The sequence below is a fragment of the Dioscorea cayenensis genome, chromosome 7 (genome assembly GCF_009730915.1).
Source record: "Dioscorea cayenensis subsp. rotundata cultivar TDr96_F1 chromosome 7, TDr96_F1_v2_PseudoChromosome.rev07_lg8_w22 25.fasta, whole genome shotgun sequence".
Lineage (NCBI taxonomy): Eukaryota > Viridiplantae > Streptophyta > Magnoliopsida > Dioscoreales > Dioscoreaceae > Dioscorea > Dioscorea cayenensis.
In genome coordinates this window covers 29,697,810-29,720,125 of record NC_052477.1, presented here as the reverse complement: position 1 = coordinate 29,720,125, position 22,316 = coordinate 29,697,810, and the positions used below count along the sequence as shown (strand labels likewise).

The following is a 22,316-nucleotide window of genomic DNA, read 5'->3' as shown; positions in this document are numbered from 1 at the left end:
AACCTCTTTGCAAATGCTTGTAAAATAAACAATCAAATCTAGTTCAAATCTAGTTTTTTATAATTAAAAACATTAAATTATTGGAAAACGTGATTATGATAAAAAAGAAACCCTTGCTTTGAAAACATGCTCATGGACTAATCTTTGGTTCATTTATTGAACTCATCCACTCTTTATATTTTTCTTAAACAAGTTAGTTCATACAACAGAAAATTAGTATCTTCTTTAAATATATATATAGACTTTTTCTAAAGTTTGTAAAATAAATCTAACTCATAGTTAATTATTATGATTAAAAATGCAAGTAGAAATTATATAAGGGCATATGTGAATAATTTAAAAGGTTCCGGAAGAGTATATACAAAGAAGAAATCAATGGAACTAATTACAGTCAATTACAAGACTGCCATAGTTGAATATTCTTCCCTCTTTTAAAAATTGCATAAATTGAAAATAAAAATAGTATAAACTAATTTATAATTAATGAGAATAGAGTAGATCAACATATGAACAAAATGACTATAAAAATAAAATAAAAAATTAAAGCTCACATGCAATTAATATTGAAGGCCTAATAAATTGTTATAGCTAAGAAGTATAGTCAGTCCATTAGCAACCTTTGACCATCAACTTCATTGGATAAAATCACAGGTTTGATATGGAGATGAATAATTGGATATATTGGATAATATTATTAACTAACAGTATGACCTTAAATTTGTCTTTTTTTTTATTTTTTTTATTTTTTATTCTCACTGATATTTAAGCCCATTTAATTTAACTTGCAATTAATTCCTATTATTAGAAGCAAAAGACCCTCAATAGAAGTTCAATTACTTCTAGAAGTTGTTGAAATGTTGAATGTTTCTTAAATCTCCATTATTTTTTCACTTTTCAGAAGGTGGGGCATGAGACAAGTTCAGAAACAATATACCAAACTTCCAAACATCAGAAGACTGTTTAATTTGTAAAGTAGACTAGGTATTTATTCATGGCAGTGGGATTTTCGTTTAGTTTGTAAAGTAGACTAGGTATTCATTGCAGTGGGATTTTCAACGCTTGATTTCCCATTTGTTGCACTGTTTGTTTGTTTTTGGCCGGACTTCTTCTTATTACCTTTATTTTTCTTTTAATTATTATTATTATTATTAGGAAAAATAAATTATAAGTCTTTAAATGTTTAAAAAAATTCTCAAACATATCTCCTGATATTTGAATTTCTCAAATATTTTTTTTTAAATTTTTTTTTTTCGATCACTGCAACTCACTTATTCCATCAATTTATTCTATTTTTTGTTTAACTTTACATGTAATTAAATAAGTTTTCATTGAATATATTATTTTTTGTTTAATATTTATTTTTATATTTAATATCTGATTTTTTTTAATATTATGAGTTTATGTTGAAAAGTCACTTGAAATTTTTTTTCAGATAATTTCAGTTATTTTATTATTATTTGATTATTTTAAGAATGGAGACTTTTATTTTTTTGCTTTCGAAACGTTATAATTATGTCAACAAGAGTTATTTGAATTTAATTTTAACAAATTCTCTTAATTTTCTTTTTAGAAAATTATTTGTGATCGCACGCATAATCTACTTTATTATAATTATGAAATTAAATTTCCGTTACATATAAAATATTTACAAGTACACATCGTATGAAATATTAACTTTTGATTAAAAAGAAATAAAACATCAGCTCTCCTTTTCCAGTTATGCCACTAATGTTCTTTCAAACTTTATGTTTTGTAAAAAAATAATAATGTTCTTTGAATGTAAGTTTGAGTTTTTTTTTTTAAAAAAATTGCAAGCAAACAAAATTCAAATCCTGAGAAGGACGAACCAATTTTTTTAAGTGAACAGAAAGTATTAATAAGAGTTTTGACTTCACTCACTCACCAATCTCCAATTTTAAACTAGAGCATTCAAAACCCCAGCTTTCATAGTTTTTGGGTCAATTTTTAGAGTTTAACATAGCAATAATTCTTTAATTAAATAATCCTAATGAATTAGATAGCTGAATTTTGGTCTCTGAGCTTTGAAAAAATTTCAAGACAACAGCTGAATAACATTCAATTTTAGAGCTCAAGTGTCTAAATGACCAAAAAGATCTTGTTTAGGACCAACCTTATCTACTTTTAAACACAAAATAAACTTTAAACAAAGAAACAACTTAGCATCACTTTTATGAAATACTAATTTTCAATTATTTTTATCTTTTTATCTCTGAGAACAATTTTCAATTCATTCTCATATTCACTATTTTTTTCTTCCTTAACTAGTTCAAGCCCTGTCACATTACACAACACAAAAAAATGGCAATTTTAATCCTGGTTACTTTTCCCTTTACTTGGATTGATTGACAGTGGACTATGTGAAAAGAAAACAATATAATAATAATAAGCTGAACTTGATTTCCTCAAAAAGTTATCTATGAGACCAACATTTTGTTTCTTGAGCAACCACATGTTTTTCATCTTTCTTTTTCTCTTTCTTTTGCTTTTGTGTCTCTCTTTTGGAGCCAAGAGAACAATTCTCACTGCAAGCTTGTGAGTGTTATCACTTTTAGCACACTTTATTCAGTTTCAGTGACCAAGTACTGAACCAGAGGATATCTAAAGATAATTAATTAATTATACACTTTCCCACTTCTCAAAGTTCTACTTTCCATACCCTCCTTCTCTTTCCCTCCTTAAAATCTCAAACAAAACCAAAATCAATCAAGCCATCATCCCAAATACCAATCTCTATATATATATATATAATATAAAAAAACCCCATAAAACCATAACCAATACTTAAATAAAAACAACCCCAACACAAATAACAACATAATAATAGTCATCATAACAATAACTTATTCTTTATAAGATAAAGAAAGCAGCACCAGAAGAAGAAGAAGAAGAAGAAGAAGAAGAAGCTTAGAAGAAGCACTGACCTTCATTCTAATGGCAGTAATGGCCAAACCAACAGTGCCTCCATCCATAACCACCAACCATACCTTCATCTTCATCAGGCCTACTGTAAATCCACCACAACAAGTTGGACAGTGAGTTCCCATCATCAAACCCATTCAAAGTTCTCGTCTTTACCAACGCCATCTCCTTCTCATAAACTCCTTCCATGGCGTACACGAACCCTTTCCACCCTTCTCCCACCCCTCCCTCCTCAGCGCCGGCTCCGCCCACTTCACTGCCTCCCTTACAAACCCCACGTCCCTGAACAATAGCTCAGTCACCGGCAACAATGGCAGCACTTGAATACCAAACCTGCACTCCTTCCACTCCGGCGGTGCAAACCACAGCCCACTGTCCCTTTTGTTCGCCCACAGCACTCCGACCAGCTTGTTTTGCTTACTGAACTGCTCCTCGTACATGCCTTCACCTTCTCTCACATGCCACCACGTCGCCGCCGCATGCATTTCCAGCGCTGCCAGCGTCGTGCCCAGTGCCACCAGATGGGTGTCGCCGTAGCTCAAGCCCATGAGCGCTGCGGAGTAGTACGCGTTAACTGCCTCGCTTGTGCTCTCCTGGTTCCTCCCGTCGCCGAACTCTGTCAACCCGCCGGCCCACGAGTGCAGCGTCCATAGATCGAAGCATCGCAAGCGGGTGTAGCTCGCGTGCGGTGAATTCCTGGAGAGTGTCATGAAGTCTGCCATCATTGAATAGGCTTGAGGTCTGTACGTCCTCCCCCACGCCGGATCGAGCCTGGCGAGCACGGCGATGGCGTAGAGGAAGTAGCCGAGATGATAGTGGTGATCGTTGTAGACACCGAAGCCGAAATCGGCACCGGAATCCACCGATCCTTGCTTGGTGACGATCCCACCCCATTTCGAATCGTACAAGAAGCCATTGCCATTGAAGCTCCCGTCAAGCCACGGCGTGATCGAATCCTTCAAGAAGCTCCGCACCGCGGGGATTACATCAGGGAAACAAACCTCCTCAGCGATCAAAGCAAGACGAGCAGCACGAGCGATGGCTTTGCCGTAGAAATACGAGGAAGTGGTGGTGATCGGAGTGGAGTTTAGAGTAGCAACGTCCTTGGCGAGAGCGGAGATGATCTCAGGGAGTCCAACTTCATCAACGCCTCTCATGGAATGCCAGGTGAGGGAAATAGGATCGGTCTTCAAAGTCCAAGAATCGCCAACAACACCAACAAGGGGGCCATCGATGCTGGTGTAGTTGAGATCGGGCAACACAGTGGCGGAGCAAGAGTCGTCGAGGAGACGGAGATGGAGAGGGTGAGCGAGGAGGAGGAGATCGCCGCCGTCACCCTTAGTCTCCCATTTGTAGTCAAGAGTAAAGGGTTTGGAGAGATCGGCATGGCCGGAGATTGGATAGCAAGAACTGAAGCGATCGAGGAGAGGTTCATGAGAAGGGTCAAGAAGGATAGCAGCACGGAGAACGCCGGAGAAGGGGGAGGAGGAGGAGAGGAGAGAGAGGGAGGAAAGGGAGAGAGAAAGAGGAGAGGAGGAGTAGAGGATAAAGGTCTGGGAGTTGTTGAGAGAGATGCGGTGTTTAGTGAGAGAAGGGTTTGAGGAGAAGGAGAGAATGGCGTGGATTGTGGAGATGGAGAGGAAAGTGGAAGCAAGAGTGGATAGGGTGATGAATGGTGAGCCACGGACTAGAAAGAAGCGGAGAGATGGTTGGATGTCAAGTGTCAGGCTAAGATCATTGAATGAGGAGATGGTGTGGTGTTGGGATTGGGATGGGGATGAAGAGGAGATGGTGAGATCTTGAGTGAAGGTTTGGTATATGAAGTTTGGGGTGGAGAAACGGGAAGGGTAAGAAAAGGAAAGGGATGAAGAAGAGGATTTGATTAGATAAGGATGGATGTATTCAGGTTGGTCACCGTTTTTCAAGACGAAGTTTTGGAAGAAGGAGTTGGTGGGGAGAGGGGAGGAGAGGGATGGGGAGAAGAAGGTTGATGGGTCTGGGAGGACTGAGGAGGATTGGGTGTTTGGGAAAAGGAATGGTTGGTGTTGATGGTTGTGTTGGTGTTGTAGTGGTGGTGGTGGTGGTGTCATTTTGGGAGGGGATGGAATAGAGGAGGGTGTAGGGATGAGAATGGGGATGATTGGGTGGTGTTGTTTTTTTCTCTTCTTGTTGATGGTTTGGGTGATTATATGGGAGGTGATCCTGGAGAGTCGTCGAGTCACCTTCTTTAGCATTTCCTAAACTAATGGGGATGTGGAAGGACGTACCTGGATGTGTGAATCCTTTACCAGATCTTAGGCGATCTCTAAGCGCGTGGGGGATTGTAAAAAAATATATACATACGTCATGTGACGAGTAATGAGGAGAGGAGATGCTTGATGTGGCTGGTTCGGTTTGGGATGACTTTTGGGTACTTTTGCTTGGAGTTGAAGGAGAGGAACAGAGGATGATGATGGCTTTGGCTTGGATTCAAAACCTTCTCTTGGGCTGCTAGAACAAGCAAATTGATAACTTGGTTAATGAGAAAACATGAATGTTTTTTTTTTTTTTTTTTGCTGGAGTATGGTTTATTGTTGATTTTATTTTACTTACTAATGAATTTGATGATAAAATGTTATGCTGAGTTAAAATCTTGGATGTTGTCGAAGACGTCTATAGTCGAGTTCGTTCATCCAGTCTGATAGCAAGAATAGACCCTTGTAGCCAAAGTATGCTGTTGCTAAGATCACCAGGATTAGGAGTGTGAACATGAGTGATTTCCATAGGGTGGTTTTGATAACCTGTGGATCAGTGACAACGCATTGTTATCATTCAACTAATGCATCATTATGGGTTAGGTTTTCTTTAATGATGTCTTGAATGAGAACCTGGAATGTGGACTTATGCCTGACTTCTTGAACTTGTTCACGTTTCTTTCTGCGTTTTGGCACTTTTGTGACTTCATTAGGTGTGCTCTGAGAGAAAGGCAAACCAAATAATGAATCTAGATAAATAATGCAACTTATGATGAAGAAGAAGTTGCCGATGCTGATAATAGACCATCATTAGTACCTGAATGATTTCAGTTTTACGGAGACGTAATTCTGTCTCAGCAGCAGCAACCTTGAGTTTGCTTGCACAATCTGCATTGCAAGGAAGTAGTCCATTTCCAAATTGATTCTTTGTGATGTCCTTTGGATCACGGCCTGAATTGCGGTATGCCTTCAGAACATCGTGGCAGACCCACTCTTTTTTTAGATTATTACAAGCACAACGAACGGTAACCTGAGAAGATAGTTCGGAGGTGAAAAACATTGAGTAAGCATATGAAAGAACTGTAACCACTTTACGATAATATTTCACCTCACTTTGTTACTGTTCCAGGAGATTAGGGATATGTATTGTATTTGAAACACAATTTTCATAACTCGCATACATAGATGAAATGGTTAAGTGATGCTCATCACTGGACTGAAATAAGATCAGATGACTTACCTTTTTATTACACTGATTACCAGATGGGCATTGACTAGGATGACATATTTCTGAGCATAAATGCGGGCAGTTCGGTAATTTTCTGCATATTGAAAAAAAATTAAGATGCTTCACTGAATATAAAGCAAAACAAAAGGGATCTGAATGAAATTAATTAAAAGATAGCATCATGATACGTTGCATGCCTATGAAGAAGAGATTGACCTAACAAGCCAACAAGCCATGTTAGGGATGCAGAACATCCAAGCAATGCAAGAATTGTATCATTTGATTTTCAGTCACTCAATCACTTTACTTCGTGAAGTAAACAGATTATTTTTAAGGCATGTGCATCAGTCCAGCATATCCACTCAAATTAGGATAGGAGGAAAATCAAGCATCCCAATCAGCACATCATCGTATGTAAAGTAGTGAGAACACATGACAACTTACCTATGGCAGGGGCCACCACAGGACCGTTTTCTTTGTTGTTCATCATCAGATAAACTATTGTAGTATGTGCATTCAAAAACATGCACCATGGAACCACAATGACAGGCTCGTTTAACAAGAACCTTGCATGGGGGGCAGTTACCGGAATGACATGGCAGGGGACAAGGATGTGGGCATGCAAGTTCCCTAACCTGATACAATGCAACACAAGTTCAGAAACCTTAATAATCACAATAAAAGAAATAAAGTCTATGGCAGAAGATAGAGGTAACCATGACATAGAAAATCAGAATAACAAAGAACTAAAAAAGTGGGCTGTAGAGTTAATAATACAAATTAGATTGGTCGAGACCTTTTGGCAAGGAAGAAAGCACTCATCACAGGATTCTGCCAGTTCACTTTCAGCATCTGATGTTAGGCACGGCTGAGTCTTAATAAGGTGACAAGATTTTGTGCAGAAGTGATTCCCACATGGGAGAATATTTCCACACAAGTTATCACAGGAAAACCTCTTTCTATTGGAGCAAAGCATCTGATATCAAGCGGTAAGACATGCTTGTCAGAGAAATTCAGAGCAGAACATAGATTAAGCAATGCCATATTTGATTGAAAAAATTTTCTACATAAAAAGAAGACTTGAACAAACCGTCCGTTCAAGGTGTTGGCCAAGGCATGATTTCAGAACAACTTCTTGACAAGGAGGACATGGTGAACCTGGTGTGCATTCGACGTGTCTATCCATCTTCTTCTTCTTCTTTGGTTTTAGGGGGTGTTTGGTTGACATGCTTGGAATGGGAATGAGTCATCAATGAGTCCAACCCTTTGTTTGGTTGTACATGCATGGGAGTGAGAGAGGCATGGGGAAGGAGTAAAATCATGTGTCATTGGTAATCACAATCCCCTCAAATTTGAGAGGATTCTTCATTCCTTTATGATGCCTTGGAGATAAAATGACACTTTTGCCCTTGCATTGAAACCATGTATCCTATTTTACCATTTTTTTAATTTAATTTTTTTTACATTCATTTTTTAACATTCAATTATTAACGTCAAAGTATAAAATTTTTTTTTAAAAAAAAATGAAAGTTTATAATTAGCAATTTAAGTTTTATAAAAAGCTCCTTAATTTTGATATATGATTAACACGATAATTAATAAATAATTAATGATCCCAATGAGCTATTAAAATTAAATATTTATTTATAATATTGAAATCATTTTAATATTTTTAATATTTTTTTAAAAATAGTTGTCACTTAAAAAAATTAATTATTATATATATAATTATATTTATTTACATAAGCGTATAAAAAGTTAAAAAGTTATTTTATCATTTTTATAATATTTATTTTTATCTAATGAGTTATTAAAAATTAAATATCCATTTGTAATAATAAAGTAAATTTAATATTTTTAAAAAAATAGTTATCACATACAAATCATAATTAAATAATAATTAATAAAAAAATTTAATCATAATACTAACAAATATTTAAAATAACAATTGTTTCAAATAATAAAGAAATAAATAAATAAATTTAATTATAAATAACAATTGATTCAAATATTTTTTTTACTTTAATATGTTATATATATTGTTATTTATTTCTATCAAGGTTATAAAGGTCATTTTACCATATTTTCTTCTTTTACTTTTCCCATTCCCAATGAACTACCCTCTTATACCTTACCAACCAAACACATCCTTCATTCCCAATCCCTCTCCACTCCTCCTCCTTTTCATTACTCCTTCACTCCTTTCCATTCCCAATCCGGGAACCAAACGGCCCCTTAGTGTAAATTCAGGGTTTGGAGGAGGCATGGGGCCATGGCATCTAAATGAAAAAAATGAAGTTACACAAAATTCAATGCCATAGAATGTTAAGGCTCATTTTCATTACAAATATAACTTCAAACTTGAAACATACCTTTGTCTACAACTATGACCACAAGAAAAATCCTCACCACAAACTAGCCGGCATGGTGGACAGGATCCATAATGGCATCTATGGGGCTGGTGAATAGATAAAAAGATCAGACCGATTTGCATAAAGCAACAATTACACAATCAAGCTAAAGATTTTTAATGAATTAGCAGATCAAGGTAAAAAAAGAACGAATGATAATGATTCTAGAGAACCACAAGACAGAATATTAAGTACGCAAGACGCTTCTAACAAGAAGTGGGTCGGGTTTAAATATAAACCAAGCACAACTAGCAGTCTGAGAAATCAGGCATACATCAGCAGAACCATGCTTTCCTGGATTACTGAAATATTGTAAACATAACATGTGGTAGATATGTATAAATTCCATTATGATGTCTCGCATGATACAGATGAGTTACTGCACTAGCATCATAAATTCATTCAGACATGAACTTTAGACAGACATAGAGCCAAAAATCAACTGGTGATAGAACAGAAAATGTTTTAGTTTGATATTCCATGTTCTTTGCCAAAAGATAAGAAATTCTAAGTAAGGATCTGTGAATCACTATATGGAATTGCTGGCATGAGTAACACACATCCAAAAATGATGATTAGAGAGTGTAATCTAAGAAACAGGGTGTGAAAATTGCATTTCATTTTGCATCTGAGTGATCTAGTGGTGAATGCAGCATACCCGACACTGTGATTTATGTCTACAAAGACGAGGTATAGGGCAAGGCTTTGGACATCGTGGAGGCTTTTGATTCATTTCAAGTCCACAGGGGACCTGCCAAAACATGAATGAACAACAGTGTGAGATAAAACTTAAGACCACAAGAAGCCGTTACTCTAGAGAACAAACAGAAAACAGCAGTGTCCAAAATTATGATTTTCCAAAATCAAGCTTGATACGAAATAAAATATGAGCCCTACAAGCTGTCACCTTAAAGCACAAGAGAATTAAAATACATATTTTTACAATTCTAAGCAAATTTTAACTTAAATATAACATGTCGGTTCAACTTAAGCCATTTGACATGTGTGAGGCATAGGGAAGTGAGGGTTGTATGATTGCATCCAATCCCTCTCCAGTCTCCACAGTCCACATATAGATATAGGCAACAAAAAAGAAATGCAATGTTCCTGTTATGAGCACTATAGCAAGCAATTTTTGTTTTAAATCCGAATGCATGGATTTCAACTATTAAAGGCGATGGCGCTATTTTTTCTGTGGCAATGATAGCTGACCATATTTGACTTACTTGATGCCTGAAATGTAGCTTAAGCCAGGATAAATCAATGGTAAAGGATAAGCTAGATGATGTTATTATGGCGAGAGACACAATAAAAAACAGAAATGCAATATGCTACATCTGCGTTAAATAACCAAATACCAAATTATTAGAAAGGTTACGCATAGGTCATACAAAGTTGCAGGCAAAAAAAGCAACTAAGACTAAAGCTTACATGAGCATTTCAATGATTCAATGACGACAATCGCAACCATACATCACACAAGTATAGTTCTCCACAACTACAATAAATACAACAATTTGCCAGGTGCAACACAGAGTGTGAAGTAAACATACCTCAAAAGATGTTTCCCCACATGCACATGGGATGGTCACCATCAAGGGGCAAGGAGCACAAGTACCTCTAAGGAAAAAAAGTTTATTGGAGACTTTAATTAGCAACAGAGTTTGTCCAAAATTAGCAACAGAGTTCAGAACTCATTTTACAAACCCGCCGCATGGCCTAACCATGAAATAGTAAAAAGATTCAACATAAAAGCAAAGATTATAAAACAAAAAGACTCAAGACTGGGAGGGAAAAACACTAGCATCAATTTTACTATGCCAATCAGGTCCACTCCAGAGTTTTTTATACCACTTGATTTTAGAAGCCATACCAAGGAAGCCATGTAGTTATTAATCAGGCCCATGATATCTAACAACAAATAATTACTCTAATTTATTTATTCACTTATTTGTTATTTCCTGGAAAATGTATAAATGAAGATGTGCATATTAAACCCAGTAATATACCCATGGAAATATGTGAAATGTGGAAGTAGTACCTGTGACACGGAGAGTGGCACTTATGATTATTACATCGAAGTTTCCTGCCACAAATCTGAAATTATGATATTAGTGCTTCTGCTGCAACAACAATAGGGAAGAAGGAAACGAATTATGTAAAGTCAAACCAAACACCTCCGGGCAAGGAGGACAACTCCCATCACAGCAGCGACGTCTACAAGCATGTTTTCCACAATCCCTAGTTCGCTGACATTTTCTTTCACACACCAAATCTTGATAGCAAGGGACCTAGAATAGAATTGGAATACAGTTGCCTAATTCAGCTCAAAAACCACCATTTTCTACAGTTTGGAGTGACATTGAACAATATTGCGAACTATATGACATTCACGAAGATTGAAAATGAAGCTCAAAGACTAACCTCCTTCTTCAAGCTCCCGCATCTGCAGGACTTTATAAGAACAGTCCGACAAGTCTCCACGCATGGCCCTCGATGGCAGCGCTCTGGACACCGGTGTAGCCCACAACTCAGCAACTTCTCGCATGTCGACCCGCAAGTTGGCACATTTACATCACAAGAAACACCCTTGTATTCCTTCTTTCCACAGGGACAAGTCCTCCTCCCTCGCAAGGGGCAATCCCCGCAAGGTCCCGAATGGCATCCACGCTCACACCTATGCTTTCCACAAGCAAGCAAACTTTCACAGGGATTCTCACATTGAAACCCTCGCTCACAGCATTCCCTTTCCTCCTTCGTCCTCCCGCACGCGCACTTACAAACACCCTTCACCCGGCACGGCGGGCAGGGGCCTTCATGGCAGCGTTCAGGGCAAGTGATGCAGACCGCAATCAAGAGGCTTCGAACAGGGCTTGCCGCAAGAGAAATACTTATGCGCGCAGCGACGAACATCGGAGACAGAGCCACAGAAGCAAGACGAGGTGACAAGTTGAGGGCAAGGAGGGCAAGGGCCGGGGTGGCAAAGGAGGAGGCAGTGATGACCGCACTCCGGACGGAGAGCGCGTTCACAGAGCTCACCACACGAGTGCGGCAACGCCCAAGGATTCACCGGCGGGTTCTCAACCTTGCCACAGAAGCAATAATAGGATCTAGGGATCAGGGTTTTGGAATAAGAGAGACGGCATTTGGGGCAAGGCCAGTCGGAGGAGGCGGCAGAGGGGCGATAAGGGGGTTGAGAGGCCCAGGACTGGATGCAGGTGAGGTGGAAGACGGCGTGGCATCCGGAGGAGCAAGACCAGATGGGATGGTCGGGGCGTACGCGGTCGAGACAAATGAGGCAGGCGGAGAAGGAGGAGGAGGAGGAGGAGGAGGAGGAGAGGATGGAGCGGATCTTGGAGAGATCTGGGCGGCCATGGCCGGAGATCTTGAGATAACCGGAGAGGATGGAGTTCTCTACTTCTAAGCGGCGGGCGGTGGAGTCCTCGCCGCCGCTGCTGCTGGATTCGGAGTCGGAGAAGACGGCGGTTGGGGCCATTGAGAGGTTCTCAGTTCGCCGGTGCACGATTTCTCTCGTGATTCGTGAGCTTATTTTTGGGCCCGGGAATGAGAGTGTTATTCTTTTGTGATTGTGACCCATCATGCGGGTATTCTATCTCACGTACATTTTGCCTCGAGATCGGAACTTTCAGTTATTTTTATTATAAAGTATATTATTTGTGATCTTGCAGATGTGGAATTTCATTTAAATAAATATTTAAATGTTAAAAGATTTATGAGTTTTTGGATTTTTTTTAATCCAAAAACAGGTAATTTAATTTTTTTAAAAATATTTCTGATATAGTATTCAAGATAAGTGACTAAGCCATTAAAAAAACAAGAGTATACATAAATCTCAGTAAAACAAGTAAAAAAATAAGATCCATATATATAAGCATTGAACTACCCGTATATAATTACTATTTACACTTCCAGAATTATACCCTCACCCATAATTCAAATTTTGATCACTTTTAGTGGAAACCCAGCTATCGATAGATCCTTCTAAAAAAAAAAAAATACTTTTTGAGAGGGATAAAAATACTCCCAGCACTTCACCTGCCTTTCGTCCCAGTTAATAATAATAAAAAAGACCACAATAATAAATGAAAAAAAGGTGTGACATGGCAAACACTTCATTACTATTGTATAAATACATGAAGGAATAGACACAAAGTCTCACAATAATACAACCCCAATAAACTTATAATACATATGATCCCAGTAAAGATTCATGATTGATATAAAATGATTTCAAAACGCATCAGGAGTTTGACAGACTTGTAAGGCTCACCCTTGCGATCACACAATGGAACAGTGCGAATCCCAGGCCTGATTTCCCAAACAGGCAAACAAGTCTGCCCACCAAAGTCATCCTTTTCAGACATATCATATTCATGGACTTCAATCCTCAGCAATGCAAGCTCTGGAACAGTTAATGGAAATTCGAACTTCTCGTTCCAAACCGGTGTCCAATTGTCTTCTATTATTCTTGTTTTCTTCATGATTGTATCTGCAGGGTACACCTGCTATGCCGACCTGCACGACAAAGATTGATTCTAAGACCAATGACGATGATTATTCTATTCATGGATTAGAGTGAATCCTTTTAAAATTGTCTTCTCTTCTTCTTACCCTGGTGTAAAAGTCTGGTGGTGAGTATTTATCAAAGTGTGATTGATCAAAGTCGAATCGCCATCCATCTCCCATGTACACCCACACCTGTGTGTTCAATCAAAATGATTAAACAGAAAAATGAAATGTTGTAAAGCTTCGTGTTCTCGAACAGAATGTCGAAGATGTGATAGAAGGTTTACCACCAAGGTTTCTTTCAATGGTAGATCTGCTTTAGGGTCGAATTCGTATGGATCCTTTCTCAGCAGAATGTCGGGTTTCTTTACATAACCACAACCTCCATTTGCTCTGAATAATCCTTGCATTAACCAGAGTGATCTTCCATGTCCCTTAAATAGCAAAGAAAAATTTGTGGAGTTTCAACTTAAATGTTGCTGAATTATATGAAGCAGAATCTTATTCAAGAAACCAGATGATAGTTCATAGTTGTGTAAAACCTGCATGTTCAATGCCACCATCTGAGCTCCATGAATCCAACCGCGGAGAGGGTTGTAATTAGATGATGTTACTCTGGTGCCCTTGGGATAAATCCTCAACAAGTTCCTTTTTGGGTGAACCTAACAACAATATGGTAGCCATTGCAGGAATCATACTTCATGATCTTTGTACATATGTAGCAGTCATCATACTTTGAGTGTACCTCACGAGTTCAGTTCCATGGTTCTCTGTCGCCTTGTCAAATGTTTGCTCGCTTAAGCTCATGCGTGTAACTTTATGATCAACAGCCAATGACTCAGTCATTGAACCCTTCTTTTTTCTAGCAGCAATCCCAATCAGACGCTTGTACTCAGGTTTACGTTCACCTTCATCAGGATCTTCATCTTCGACAGTATGCTCGCTTTCAGTCTGCAAATAAAGATTCTTAGCTCCCACTCTGGATACAAACCAAAGCAATATCTTCAGAAGAAGTATATTTCATGCGCCGCACCTTGCTATAAGTGTGAAGGTCAAGTTTTGAATCTGACACCTCAGCACCCCATGAAGATTCATCATCAGGTCCTTTTTGGGTTTCATGGTCCTTGTCTTTGCCTGTCTTGGAATCAAGATACTCCTTTGGTGGTTTAGTGGAAATTAGAATCCTCATCTTTAGACTCTCAGGTGAAGGGAATTCCTCCAAGAATTCGGTCTCTGGAGTGAATAGCATTTCTCCAAATGTTTCAGTAAGCATCTGCGGAGAAGAAACGATATTCACATAAAGTAATGAACCAAGAAATATATTAATGGCACTCCATGCACGTGACCTTAGCTACTTTAGCCTGAAGATCAGGAGTGAGATGGTCTTCTAAAGTGATTATAACTGGGTATGGAGAGGCAGTAAAGGCATGCTCTTTAATGGACATCAGGCATCTAAGGAGTTCCACTGGAGTTGTTAACGTCCTGCAATGTTGTCAATCATATAGCCAAAATTATCACCAACTGAATGCAGATGAAAACCACCGTTTAAATTCAATATTTGTAGGAACAACCTCCCATGGTAGATATCCACGTTATCTCTCTTCTCATTTGGCCACATATCCAGCTCGATTACTTTCACTCCTCTCTTCAGTGCTTTTATGATTGGAACATCACTGGAGGCGCTGCTGAGCTGATTTCCAGTTAGATAGGAATTATGGCTTGTGTAGATGAAGTAGTGTGACAAGGGCGCAGTCATGTCCTGATGAACCTGCAGGAAAGACATGATCAAGATGTACAGAAATATTCCAGCCAAGGAATAAAAGATTGAAACATTCAACAATGGAAATGTATGTAACTAAAAACAAGAACAAAGTTTCGACCATTTTTATGGTTGAAAGTGTAGAATATCAAAATTTGATCCTTACTTTTGAAAAAGCAGAAGCAGAATGTCATCATAGCAATACAAAAGAATTAATGTATTTTTTATGTCAGCCTCATTTCATTAATAGCTATGCCTTGATATAAAACATAATTTTCTTTTCACAATAAAACAAACTGCAGCCATTTCATGTAGAAGCCAAGAAGAAGAGAGAACTTACCCCAAGAGAGTGAGAGATAGGACTGTTCTCCTCTGCAAAGAGGAAACGGAAGAAGCCATCTAAAGACAACCCTTTCCTGAAAAGGTTGAGGTGCCTGAACTCTCGCTGGGAGTCTATGATAGCCTGAACATCCTCCCTTGATGCCCTGGCCTCTCTCTGCACTTCCGTTATGAAACCTCTGCAGCTCCTCAGCCCCCATGAATCCATTCACCGAGTACTTGGAATAAAACCCTTTTATTGGCTCCGGCGGGTCACTAGATGCCGGCTTATACCGGCGGTGAAAGCAGAAACACACCTTGTAAGTAGTCATTCAAAGCTGCAAGATGAGAGATGGTTGTTTGGGTGGTGTACAGATATACACAGATATATCAGGAGTGGAGTGGAGTATATGGTTTTCATGGCAGATGCTTGATGCTTTCCTTCTCTTTTTCCATGGGAAAAGCATTTGATGCCTGTGAAAGAGCTTTCGTTTCATGGCATAGAATTAGATTGGGCCCCATGACTGATGCATGACTTCTCTTCCAAATATGAAATGACTCGCAAGTCATGAGAATATTAGATTACAGGGAACTTCTCATTGGAGCCTAGCTCGGAGTCTTTCACTTCATGAATAGAACCTCGAAGTATCTCGCTTTTGCCTCCTATTGGACATGGCAAACTCAGAGAAATACATCTGGTATTATTTTTCAGTAACTATTTTTAATAAAAATCAACGTGAAAAGCATGATGGTCACAATCTTTATGACTAGCTACGATGAAGTTTCAAAAGAAGAAAGAAAAAGAACAGGAGAATGATCAGATGGATAGAAGTCATGTTCCAGAAGGACTACTCTTAATGCATCACAGCGAATAAGAAAAATAGAGGGAAAACAGACAAGGGAAACATTACATAAATGCAAAATTATATTCTGTAATGTTTTTTTTCTCCTATGTTTTCCTTAGATCCAGACACAAACTTTAATTCCTTGCAGTTCATCACACTGAGAAAACTTAAAATTAACTTGAAATAGATTTGGCTCCAGTCCATGTGATGCCTGAGAACCAAAACTCTTTTTCTGAAAAGTAAAAAAATTTCCTAAAAATAACTCAATGGGTGTTCATAAAACCACAAAAATGAAAAATAACAGATGGAAGAAACACTGCAATGAAACTTAAACCAACTCTACACCTTAAAAGCAAATCAAAGGCAAGGGAATTAGATGTCTATCTAAAACTTTTTTCACCACTTTATAATGCTCAACATAGATATACATCAAAACTTTAGGATATGTTTGGAACGCATTCAAAACCATCTTTTTAGAGAACTTTTGATAAAACCAGTAATTTGGACATCACCAAAAAAACTCAATTCTAATTCATTTCTCAAAATTAATTTGGAAAAACATGTTTTGTCTATAAAACCCAAACACCATAACAGACAAAAAGAGGGTTATAACAACAGTTAGCAGCTAGTTTAGTTAACCAGTCAGTGAACCATATCACCTTTTATTCATAAATTCATTAACTTAGCTTTAAGCATTGATCATGGAGAGACCCACCACTTTCCTCAAAGAACTATTAAAAGGCATCCACATCTTGTGTTGTAAACTAGTTTTGAAGTTTATAAAGTCACTACATAACCAGTTTGTTCATGTATTAAGCTTTAACAGTAAGAACCTTCAAGGATACTACAGAACCAGGTGTCATTTAGATAGAGATGCTCTCATTCAACAATGGCAGCCAAAAGAAGTGTTTCAAATCAGAGCATTTCTTCTCTTTTATGGATTCCCTTACCAAATGGAGCCAAATTATAGTATGAGAGCATTGAGCTCTCTTTCCAAAGCATACCCACCAAAAAAGTAATTCCTTTGTCCATAAGCAAACACCAGCAAAATCAAAGCAATTCAAGCATGTGTCTTACACTTAATACTATGCCTATTATTTGATATTAATTATACACTATTCACAGAGAAATGTTTACAAACCCAATCCTTATACATGAAATTACAATTAAAGTAAAATAAATGAATTACAAAAGCTAAATTTCTTTTCATATATATATATATATATCAAAATCACAAATACTTTGGACAATGAAAAGGGAAAAAAACAAGCATTCACCAAAGGAAAACTCTGCACTAATTACTCCCATAAAACAACTCCTCCGTTGCCAAAGCACAAAGCTTAAAAAAAGCAATGAATTGATGAATTCCCCAAAGCGTAAATCACTCAAAAGTAGAGAATAAGAAGAGGATGTATAGATTTAACAATCCTAGGGTACCTGAACCTGTAGATAATGCTAGCATCAATCTGGATGGCTGGCGCCGAGCCACGAAACATGCAAATCGATGTTGCCGTGGTGTTGATAGGGAAATCACCATCTTCGGCTTCGGAGTGACGGGAGGAGGACGACAAGGATGAGGGATGGCAGTGGCCCGGGCCGAGACTCGAGGCTGCGCCGAGAACGCTCCATTGGAACCTCCAGTGCGGAATCACTCTCATTCTCTCTAATATTTTGGCGTAATAAATATGAAAAAAATATAGAAATAATTTTATTATATTATTTTTCATAATAATTGTTTACTGTTAAATATTTTTAGCATTTAATTAAGAACTAATCAAAAAATTATAATTAGGCAATTAACAATCAATATTCAAAAAATGATTAATAAAATTGTAAAAACAAAAGAATAACTTCATCCAAACCTGAGCAATTTGGATATAATGAAAATATAGAAATGATCTAGATTTGCTCCAAATGATGTGAATGCCAACTATAAACAAATACATATCAACAAACAAACTTAACAAGTATATATTATTAAAATAAAAAAAAATGATAGTTATGAGTCTTATGACAGCATATTAAGAATGTTAAAAACTTTCTTAATATAATACAAATACATAACATAGCATCCTATTATATCTACCAAAATAAATACCGGAGTCCAATTGTTTTCAATTATACTTGTTTTCTTCATCAATGTATTGCCAACCTGAGAAAGATAAGATGGACCATCAAATCCATGAACATGTATCCAAGAAGTAAATCCTTCTATAGTGTCTTCTCTCCTTCCTACTCTGGCTTGGAGGTCTGTTGCTGAGAATCTAGCAAAGTGAAATCAGTTTAAGTTGTCTAGCCATCCATCTCCCACTTACAACCGCAATGGTTTAGATCGATTTTGAGATATAAAAAGTGGAAGGGAAAAAAATGATAAGAACTGAATGATGAAAGATAATTACCGACAAGGTTTGCTTCCATGGAAGTTATGTTTTAGGATTGGAGATGTCTGAATCCTTTCTCAGCAGAAATGTCAGGTTTTCTTATATAGCCACAGGCCCACAGCTCAAAATGATTTTTGCATCAATCCGAGTGATCTTCCTGTTCCCATTGGTAGCAAAGACAACATTTATGGAATTTCAAATTAATTGTTATTGAATTATATGAAATAGAATCTTATTCAAGAAAGAAAATGATAAAAGTGTAAAACCTGCATGTTGAATGCCAGCATCTGAACTCCATGAATCCAGCCACACAAAGGGTTGTAATCAAATGATGTTTCTCTGGTGCCCTTGGGATAAATCCTCAATAAGTTCCTTTAAGTGAGCCCATTACAGGAAGCATATTCATGATATTCAAATGCATATTTCAGTCATCATAATTTGAGTGTGCCTCACAAGTTCAGTTCCATGGCTCTCTGTAGCCTTGTCAAATGTTTGCTTGCTTAAGTTCAAGAATGAAACTTTATCAGGATCGACAACCAATGACTCAATCATTACCCTTCTTTATAGCAGCAATCCCAATCAGATGCTTGTATTCAGGTTTATGTTACCATCATCAGGATCTTCATCTTCAAAAGTATGTTCACTATCAGTCCGTTAATGAAGTATGCTTCGCTCCCACTTTGGATACAACCAAGACAAGATCATCAGAAGAAGAATATTATATGCAACTTGCTAAAGGAATCAAGATCAAGTTTTGAATCTGACACTTCAACTTCCCATAATTAATCATCCTTTAGTCCTTTATGGGATTCAAGGTCCTTGAATTTGCCTGTCTCAGAATCAAGATACACTTGCTGTGGTTTGGTGGAAATTAGAATCTTCCGCTTCAGTGTCTCTGGTGAAGGGAATCCCTCTGAGGATTCTGTCTCTGGAGTGAACAAAATTTCTCCAAATGTTTCAGTAGACATCCATTGAAAGAAGACGACACTCACTTTTAAGTGATGAACCAAGAAATATAATAATGGCACTTCATGCACGTGGGCTGAGCTACTTCAGCCAAAAGATCAGGAGTGAGATGTTTGTCTAGAATGATTATAACTGGGTATGGAGAGGCAGTGAAGGCATGCTTTTTGATGGACGGCAGGCATTTGACAAGTTCCGCAGAAGTTGTTAATGCCCTGAAATGTTGTTAAGCAGAACCAAGTTTATCACAAACTGCATCCAGATGAAAGCCACTATTTAAGTTCAATTACATCCCAGATCCACATTGTCCTTCTTCTCATTCGGCTACATATCCAGCTCCAATTACTCTCACTCCTGTCTTCAGGGCCTCTCTAATTGGAACATCACTGGAAAGTGCTACTGAGCTTATCTTACTTAAACAGGAGACATGGCTTCTGAGATGAAGACATGGGGACAAGGGTGCATTCATGTCCTGATGAATCCGCATGAAAGACATGATAAGGAGGGTACAAAAATAATCTGGTTAAAGAATATAAGATGAGAAAAATTATAGTCACATGTACTAATAAACAAGACTCAAGAACATTACTTTTGAAAAAAAAATGATCTGGACAAGTGGCAGGTCACAAATTGTCCTTTACTTCTGGAAAAAGCAGGATCTCTTCATTGCAACATGAAAAAGGATTTATGCATTCTTCACATCATCATCATTTTCATTAAAATAAAAGCATTAATATGTAAATAACAATTTTCTTTTGACAATAACATGAATTGGACACAAAAGAAGAGAGGAACTAACTTGGTTCTGATGGAAAGATGGGCCCTTTCTGGAAGAGGTTGAGGTGCATGAAATCTCCTTGGTTATCTATGATAGCCCGAGCCTCTTCCCTTGATGTCATGGTCTCTTTCTGCACTTCCACCATGAAGTTCTGCAGCTCCTCAGCCCCAACTACCCCTCTTGTAGAATACTTTGACTACAGCATTTTTATCGGTTCTGCAGCCTTGTTTGATGCTGGCATGTACCATCGGTGACAGCAGAAGCACACATTGCAAGTAGGAACTGCAAAATGAGAGAGATGGTTGTTAGGACAGATGTAAAAATAGCAAATGGAGTGGTGTACATAGTGAACTAGAACAGAAGCTTGATGCTTTCCTCCTCTTTCTCATTCATGGCGAAAGCATTGATGCCTGTGAGGAGCTTTCTTACATAATATGGTGTACATTTGGGCCCATCATTGATGCATGATTCTCCTTGACGCATGAATTGAACCATAAGTCTTAGGGAGATGTTATTTTTATAGAATACTTATTTCACACAGGAACTTGAGTTACGTCCTCTTTTCACTTCATGAATGATACCTCAAAACAACTTGTTTTGATTCCTTTATTGAGTGCTGATGAATTCCTTTCCCTATTTGACTGAGAATGGGTCATGGCAGCCAGATGAGTATATACTGCATTATTTCCAGTAACTATAGTCAGCGTGATGGAGAAACTATATTAATGCAAAAAATAACAGATATACACTTGATTGGAATAAAACCCTAAAACCTTTCAAGCAAATCAAAAGCAATCAAATTAAATATGAGTATAAATCTATTCACCACTTCATAAGCTCAAAAAGACTCACAACAGGGATATGCTTGGCCCTGCATTGAGAAACATGTTTTCAAAAAGCTTTTGACAAAGGTGCTGGAGCTGTTATAAAGGCCAAAGCTGCAAGAGCATAATGGCTACCAGTTTGGGTGTGGATTTTAGGTTCTTGGAGGGCCTCTGTTTTCGAAAATGGCTAATCAAGCATTATCGTCAGTTCTTCAGAGCTCTCCTGGCATCATGTGCTTAGTTTTGTGAAAAGCCAGATGCAATAATATTTTTAGGAACTAAGAACCAGATTTTTAGGGTTTCCAATATCCTATGGAATAGTCAAGGAAAGCTCACTTGAAAGTTATAGAGTCTCTCTATCTCACCCACTCCATTCACTCTAATTCTATTTTTTGTGATGCCTCTTGGGTAGGATCACTGCTGGATTAGCCTTGGATTTGTCATTGTAGCTAACTTTCAAAAATCGTATTGACAGGGTCTATGGCCATCATGGCAGAATCTTGCTTACAAGCTGAGGTTGCTGCTATGCAGGTCACATTGGAGCATTGACGTGGGCAGAGCTTGAGGCCGGATAGAGTTTTTATGACTGCACAAGCCTTATTGACATATTAGATCACCCTAATGATCGAATTACTCAGAGACATTGTCATGCAATTAGGAATATAAATCTTATATTGAGCCAATCCCCTGAGATGAAGCCAGAACTTATATCTAGATATAATAACTGACTTACTAATCACTTGGCTACTTTGAGTCGACCGAGTCCTCACTTATCCCCCTTCTTCAAAGGCCTTGATCTTCCCCTGATGACTTCTAGAAGGCAGAAAAGATATAGTTTTTGAATTTTACTATATTTTAAATTATTTTATTTTACTTTTAATCTGTTTTGTGCTCTACTACTTGGTAGACGACGACAACAACAACAACAACTCATATAAAATGTAAATACCATAACACTTTAAAAGGATGTACAACAATAGTTAGTAAATAGTAATCATTTTACTGTACTAGTCAGCGAACCAAATGTTGTATTAATTAACTTGGCTTCAGTCATATTCATGACTGAGAGACCCACCGCTTTCCTCAAAGTCCCTAAAAAACAATTCCT

General features: G+C 37.7%; 3 protein-coding genes across 3 annotated transcripts; all 3 read right to left on the bottom strand.

Moving 5' to 3' along the window:
• Window positions 1–2,786: 2,786 nt before the first annotated feature.
• LOC120264807 (probable endo-1,3(4)-beta-glucanase ARB_01444) lies at window positions 2,787–5,319 on the bottom strand. Its single transcript, XM_039272656.1, is given in 2 exon segments — window positions 2,787–3,161; window positions 3,164–5,319. Coding segments are annotated over 2 exon segments (2,223 nt in total). The 5' UTR covers window positions 5,175–5,319; the 3' UTR covers window positions 2,787–2,949.
• Window positions 5,320–5,332: 13 nt separating this feature from the next.
• Window positions 5,333–12,411, bottom strand: LOC120264806 (NF-X1-type zinc finger protein NFXL2). The gene is given in 16 exon segments (XM_039272655.1): window positions 5,333–5,427; window positions 5,533–5,720; window positions 5,808–5,894; window positions 5,992–6,204; window positions 6,415–6,496; window positions 6,847–7,037; window positions 7,199–7,378; window positions 7,493–7,612; window positions 8,642–8,681; window positions 8,775–8,860; window positions 9,472–9,564; window positions 10,367–10,433; window positions 10,855–10,910; window positions 10,991–11,104; window positions 11,238–11,648; window positions 11,650–12,411. Coding segments are annotated over 15 exon segments (2,658 nt in total). The 3' UTR covers window positions 5,333–5,427; window positions 5,533–5,564.
• A 502-nt stretch (window positions 12,412–12,913) lies between these two features.
• On the bottom strand, window positions 12,914–20,737 carry LOC120264809 (phosphoinositide phospholipase C 2-like). Its single transcript, XM_039272658.1, is given in 16 exon segments — window positions 12,914–13,330; window positions 13,332–13,349; window positions 13,446–13,532; window positions 13,628–13,774; window positions 13,883–13,992; window positions 14,078–14,291; window positions 14,374–14,613; window positions 14,687–14,822; window positions 14,912–15,108; window positions 15,440–15,613; window positions 15,615–17,925; window positions 18,415–18,526; window positions 18,662–18,800; window positions 18,910–20,078; window positions 20,196–20,300; window positions 20,406–20,737. Coding segments are annotated over 11 exon segments (1,746 nt in total). The 5' UTR covers window positions 15,750–17,925; window positions 18,415–18,526; window positions 18,662–18,800; window positions 18,910–20,078; window positions 20,196–20,300; window positions 20,406–20,737; the 3' UTR covers window positions 12,914–13,042.
• Between the last annotated feature and the right edge of the window lie 1,579 nt (window positions 20,738–22,316).